Source organism: Pseudomyrmex gracilis, unplaced genomic scaffold (assembly GCF_002006095.1).
Source record: "Pseudomyrmex gracilis isolate BER0280 unplaced genomic scaffold, ASM200609v1 scaffold_3711, whole genome shotgun sequence".
Lineage (NCBI taxonomy): Eukaryota > Metazoa > Arthropoda > Insecta > Hymenoptera > Formicidae > Pseudomyrmex > Pseudomyrmex gracilis.
Genome location: NW_018024295.1, coordinates 1,102 through 7,285, shown reverse-complemented (window position 1 = coordinate 7,285; position 6,184 = coordinate 1,102). Strand labels below are relative to the sequence as shown.

The 6,184-nt window shown below is 31.7% G+C and overlaps 2 protein-coding genes across 2 annotated transcripts; both read right to left on the bottom strand.

The window, feature by feature from the left end:
- Positions 1 to 7: 7 nt before the first annotated feature.
- On the bottom strand, positions 8 to 1,164 carry LOC109863230 (tctex1 domain-containing protein 2-like). Its single transcript, XM_020443464.1, has 2 exons — positions 567 to 1,164; positions 8 to 444 (listed from the first exon to the last, which is right to left on the bottom strand). Exons 1-2 carry the CDS (start codon positions 755 to 757, stop codon positions 279 to 281), a joined length of 357 nt encoding a protein of 118 aa, XP_020299053.1. The 5' UTR covers positions 758 to 1,164; the 3' UTR covers positions 8 to 278.
- Positions 1,165 to 1,422: 258 nt separating this feature from the next.
- On the bottom strand, positions 1,423 to 4,200 carry LOC109863229. Its single transcript, XM_020443463.1, has 5 exons — positions 4,006 to 4,200; positions 3,539 to 3,758; positions 3,366 to 3,453; positions 3,040 to 3,270; positions 1,423 to 2,924 (listed from the first exon to the last, which is right to left on the bottom strand). Exons 2-5 carry the CDS (start codon positions 3,751 to 3,753, stop codon positions 2,811 to 2,813), a joined length of 648 nt encoding a protein of 215 aa, XP_020299052.1. The 5' UTR covers positions 3,754 to 3,758; positions 4,006 to 4,200; the 3' UTR covers positions 1,423 to 2,810.
- Between the last annotated feature and the right edge of the window lie 1,984 nt (positions 4,201 to 6,184).

The window sequence follows — 6,184 nt, the reverse complement described above, 5'->3', positions numbered from 1 at the left end:
AAAAAAAACAAAGAATTTATATAATAATTTATTTACATAAAGACTTGTCAATTACCGTTCTTCTTTTTGAAATCTATATTATATTCTTGCTTCTTATTTGTAATCTCTGTATTTTCTATTATTACTAATTCATTAAAGTAGCATTTACTTGCGTTGCTGTTTCTTTAATTCTTTAATACTCTTCCGGGTGTCACCATCGTAAGCCAAACATAGTAATTCATATGACCAAAAGGAACTGATAGACGAAGATAGGTTTTACGTCAATACTTGATTTTTTGTTACTCGTAGTAGAGTCCGAGCGTACAGCAATGTGCGTAAAAAGTCTGGCCTTCGAGAGAGAATACGGAATAATCATCTGTTCCATTGTCACACAAGAAACCTAGGGTCGTTTCTACGGACTGACTGATCTTCTCGATGATCGTGACGACAACGACAATCTTATATCTGGAAAGATAATATATAGAATCCTAAAAGTGAATAAGTATTTCTAAACTTTTTGCAGGTGTTATTTTTTTCATAGAAGTACATTTTTTATGTATTAATTTTAATATGCAGAGATTTGTCACCTATCAAAATTGAGTTTCTTCACGCGTCGTCGCACATCTGCCGCGATGTCGCAGCATAATTTTATAGCGTTTGCATCATCGTACGTGAACTCGTCTAAACGATCGTTCATAACAGTTCTCACTATCTTGTCTACTTGATCAGTCTTGAACGAATTTTGCGGCTCCATGCGATATGAATTCTGATACTGCATTGTTTACATCAATTATTACACATTTGTAACTTCTAGTATAAAAGTGTCTTAATAATACATATGTGTTTTACCTCACTGTCGTCACAAGTATTCTCACTAGTTTCTAGTTGAAACGGCATAATACACTAATATTTTTAGAATATCTTTTCAAAAGGAATTTTAGTATACATTCTGATTAATATCTTCTTAGACTTTTCCTCACAATAACTGAGTGAGATTAATATTTCTCAAAAGCGCACACATACATATCTATAGGTAAACACGATCAGTTACTTAGAAACACAAAGTGAGATCGATAGGAACAGGAAAAGGACAAAATCAAATATTTCTTCACGAATAATACACTCGTTCTTGTGTTTTGTTGCACAAATAAGTAATTTATAATATTAACCCTTACGAAAAAGAACTACTGCCGATTACATATAAATAAAATCAGTAATATAAATATTATTAACAATCACATAAGAATATTATTAGGTATTACAAGAATCACTGAGAATATTACTGGCAATTACACAGAATGCCAGTAATTTTTTCGTACCACTGCCGCAATATATTACTGCCAGTAGTTCTTTTTCGTAAGGGCAAAAACAAAGAAAAAAATTTTTCGGAATCAGCAGAGTTTTCAAAGTTGCAGAATGTTATCTGTTAACGATGATACAATATATTGATTGACAATATATTTATAATTGTCTTTATTTTACATTATACATTCATAACATTTTTACGAGCAATTCTCACAAATATGGGAACCTCTTCTAATGGTTAAAACACCGCCGCATTTTATTTATTATTTAACAACTTTCTCTTTTTTAAAACATTTTAATACAAGTCTTAAAATGCACTACATTTTATCGCAGCAATGATTGATTTTAATTTGCGTAAAATATAACAATATACATAGTTAAAAAATGTATGAAGTTAAAAGAACACAAGCTTGTTTCAAAAAGTCTTGTAGGATCTCTCATTAAGAAACACAAGTTTGTCTTTCAAGATCTCTAATCAGCAATATTACTCACTTTTTAAGTTTGTCCAAAACTCTCAAAATTTCTGGAGAGTTTTAAGAAGCTTTAACAGTACTTTAGTCATGCAAAAAAAATAATCTCCTGATTTTCACACAACATTCTGATTTACTGTTTTTCAATTCAGTTTTGCACATTACAATAAACTAAAATATAAATCTGTGTAATATATGTATATTTATCTTTGTCAATTCCGTTAACAAATCTTAATAAGACAATTAACTAGATTATTATTTTTATATTGCACACGAGAAAGACATTTTCAATGTTTGATTGAACAATTGTCAAACTAAAGTGATTGCTAGTTAAGAAGTAATTATTCACGAACTTTTTTTATGTAATTATTTTATTGTAGGCGTATATGAGTTGTTAATAGCGTACGCCCACATTTAACGAATATTTATAACTTATATAAAAATTTGTATTTTTTAAATTAAATACATATATTTGCAATAGAATATTCAACATATTAGAAATGTTAGATATGTAACAAAAATGTTCTGTAAGAAAAGAGATTGTGCGTAATGAGAAATAGATAGTCTCGCGTACAATATACACATATATACTTAGAAAAAATAAAACATAGAGAAATATACATATAGTGAAATATATAACACGATCTTATAACATTTTTTTATTCCGATAAAGATCCACGTTCAAAATTTCTTTCACACTTCTATGAAACCGACGACAATCTGTATGAGGTAGGCGTCGCGTCCCACTAAACACAAAGTAACAGTAACGTGACATTAATGTTATAATTTCCCATTCAACAATGTAACTGCTACGCACGAGGCATGTTACATCGCAGTTACATTGTTGAGTGGGAAATTATAATATTAATGTTCTGTTACTGTTACTTTGTGTTTACTGGGATAAGTTGTTGCATCGTTTAAATCTCGATGAAAGATTCTTCACGAAGAATCACCGAAGTCGAAGCTATTCATTTTATCAGCAGATTTTGTTTGACAATTGCAATGAAAACTCTTCGATAGTATGAGAAGAATACAAAGCGAAACGACCGGTGATCTTTAAGACAACTGCTCCACTTCTGTTTGAATGTTCTGACGCGCCTGCTCCTCCAGCTTCTCGCGGAACCCCATAGTGGCAAAAATATTTGGAATTTGCAGAAAATTCTGTAACACCTAGGAACATTGGACGTCCGTCAGATCATCTCACACTGTTGTACTTATTCGAATTATTGCAGATTATTGTTAGAAATTGTTTCTAGTAGATTAAACCAGATTATAGGTTACATACTTTCAGTCGCAGTGCAGTGTACATAGGTTCGCTAAGAAAAGAGTACTCTCCGCGTATTTTCTCTCTGTATTCCGCGTAACTATCCGGAGGAGAGCCAAGCACTGCCATATCAAGATCTAAGAAGTAGTGAGCATCCTCGTAGCCGAAAGCGCCGTCCACTTTGTGCGCTTCGGTGCTGTGAGTTGCCGCTACTTTGAGTAAGGCGCACGTTTCTTCTCTACGCTCCGCATCCTTGAAAAATAAAGAGTTTTGTTATGTTCTAAACAAAATTAACAAATTGCTTATTTACAAATTGCTCGCGATTTTCTGCAAAAATTTACACTCACAACTGGAATATTAGCCTCGTCAGCGAATGTGTTGAAATGCTCAAGATTTTTGTCTTCGCCATTCAAAGCCTTTGGGTCGTATTCGAAGCTGCAATCAAATTTTTCAAATCGTCTATTGTCAGAAATACACGAAGAATAAACAATTATTATACGAGGTTTTATTTCTTACTCACTTTTGAAAGAATATAGCGAGCAAGACAGCTCGTGGGTTTTTGAGATTGTCTTTGATTTCATAAAAGTGATTTAACTTTTCCCTGAGCATATCCAAATTGTGATACGTGCGTTTTTCTTCTGAATAAACCTCTTGCAGACGCGTGAACCAAACATCGCATACCGCAGGATCTAGACCCGACGTAGCTTCCTTCCAACTGTCTTCTAGCAATGTCATTGTTGCTGAAAAAAAGAACAAAAATTATTTATTCTACCAAACTCTTCGGTGTTTTGAAGATTTTTTTTCTTTTTTTTTATTATAAAAACTCGTGAAATTAGACCTTGTAATGCCTATCAACATTTGAAAATAAAAAATCCGAAATGACTCTAAAGAAAACATTTAGCAATTTAAACAAACAATTTTAAATAATCACAGAAAGATTCTATAGTTCGCGCGAGTACTAAATTTTGAGTTGTGTTATTTACTTACTTTCCACCAAAACCGAAAATCTTCGTGACACTCGGAGAATAGCAAGAATTACCGAAACATGATTCTCACTCACGCGCTTCGCGAAACGGCTGTTTCACGCAAAGCGTTGTGTTACACTACGTTGGTTGACAAAACAGATCTTCTCTACTTATTGATCGACCTCGGCGTTTGACGTGTGTTCACGAGTTCTTACATAGGGTGATCGTAAAACATTATATTTCTTCTATCATTTACATAATCATTAAATACTTTTTTTTAATCGCAATATTTATATGTAAACAAGTCTTTCAATTTTGCATAGACATTTTATTCTATTATCTATTTTTTTAATTAAAATTTTAATTATTGACTAATTAACATTATATACTAAACATTATATATGTATAAGATTATATGTATATTATAGAAAAAATATTATTATTTAATCAATATGTATTATATTTACTAAATACAATACATAATAATATATACATAAATATAATACTAAATATAATACATAAACTATAATACATAGTAAAAATCTATTATATTTATTGAATTTATAACTTAAAAACAATGAATACTTTGATATTTCTACATTAAACAACACATTCAATATTGGCGGCAAGAGACAATGAAAAAGTTTATTCTGTTTTCGGATAAAGTACGACTGCGTTCCGACATTCATTACCAGTACTAAAACTCTATATTCACGTCACATGTGCTATAGATTTTCAGTACTGGCAATGAATATCGGAACGCAGCTTATGTATACTGCGTTCACTTTGAGAAGAGACTTTTAATGCACATAGGAGAAGAAAAACGGGTAAAGTAGAAATAGCGTTGCGTGCGGAATTGGTGGAACACTTGCTGACAGCCAATGGTAGAGAACCTCTAGAGAGAATCGCCAACTTGATCATGTGACCAGCTAATCCGCGATTGGCTGGAATCAATAAGGTAAATGTCCCAATTAGTGACACACTTACCTCATCGTGACAATAAATTTAAAAAAATTATTGATATATATGTCACAATAAGAATAAAATTGATTTTTTTCGAAAATGTGGACATTTAAGCTTTTAATAAAATTAATTTTTCCTACTTATTTAAAAATCTGTAATTTATTTATAATATCTTTGTAAACATTGTTTTTGTACCATTTAGTGACACATGACTTTGAAATAGTCCCAATTTGTGACACATATTTCCTGTATCATTGATGGGTGCTAGCATAGACGTATAAGAAATAGACTGCGCGTGTGAGAGGGGAAGTGAGTCAAACTTCGGAGTGAGACAGATGCTTTCACCCGAGTCTCTGTCTCTGTCTTTCAGTACCTGGAGTGGGGACTCCCCACTCGGAAGACAACTCCATAGAATGTCTATGCTGTCAATCGCCTACTGTCGCCCCTTCATCGCTCGATGCTTCTCTATTGCCCCACTACGCTATTTCTCATTCCTACTACTTTTCTTGTCCGCCAATCACCGCGTCACTAAACAAGGATAGAGACTCGGGTGAAAGCATCTATCCTCGTCCGAAGTTTGACCATTCTTTCTGCACAGAAAAGATACGGGACGCGCAGTCTATTTCTTATATGTCTATGGGTGCTAGACGTACAAATGTCCCAATTATGGACACGTCATAGAAATAAAAGCGTCCCTATTATTGATACGTTGTAAAAATAGGAACGTCTCTATTACTGACATGTCGTATGAACGTCTTTTTAGTGATACACAATGAACATGAAATTTTGACTTTATTAGTTTTGACATTAAGTATTTTTATTGAATAAAACCAGAAAAAAGTAATACAACGTCATTATAACATATATATTTATTATAATAGAAATATATTATATAATATATATTTATGTGATATATATTAACATTACTATATAATATTTAAAATATTTATATTGACATTATTATAATATATATTTATTTATCTATTGTTATTTCAATCACTTGCAGTTTCACTTTCATTTTTTTTTATTACTTAGAATAAAACTTTCTTTATTTTTTAAGCTATTGTTTTCTTATTTGGAAACTCTTTTCTTCTTAGTTTTTGGATGAATTTTCATGTTTCCTTCTTTTTTCAAAACTCTTTTTAGTTTTGTTTCTTCTTGTGTTCTCTTTTTTTTCTATAACATTGTTTTCTTTTTTTTTCAAAACTCTTTTTAGTCTTGCTTCTTCTGGTATTCTC

What these genes read in the sequence shown, in the direction of transcription:
- LOC109863230 (XM_020443464.1), bottom strand. Translation starts at nt 757, where the DNA reads ATGCAGTATCAGAATTCATATCGCATGGAGCCGCAAAATTCGTTCAAG. An exon ending in AAGAAACTCAATTTTGATAG is followed by an intron (nt 445 to 566) that starts GTGACAAATCTC and finishes TTATCTTTCCAG; the next exon opens with ATATAAGATTGTCGTTGTCG.
- LOC109863229 (XM_020443463.1), bottom strand. Translation starts at nt 3,753, where the DNA reads ATGACATTGCTAGAAGACAGTTGGAAGGAAGCTACGTCGGGTCTAGAT. An exon ending in ACGAGGCTAATATTCCAGTT is followed by an intron (nt 3,271 to 3,365) that starts GTGAGTGTAAAT and finishes TTATTTTTCAAG; the next exon opens with GATGCGGAGCGTAGAGAAGA. An exon ending in ACACTGCACTGCGACTGAAA is followed by an intron (nt 2,925 to 3,039) that starts GTATGTAACCTA and finishes CAATGTTCCTAG; the next exon opens with GTGTTACAGAATTTTCTGCA.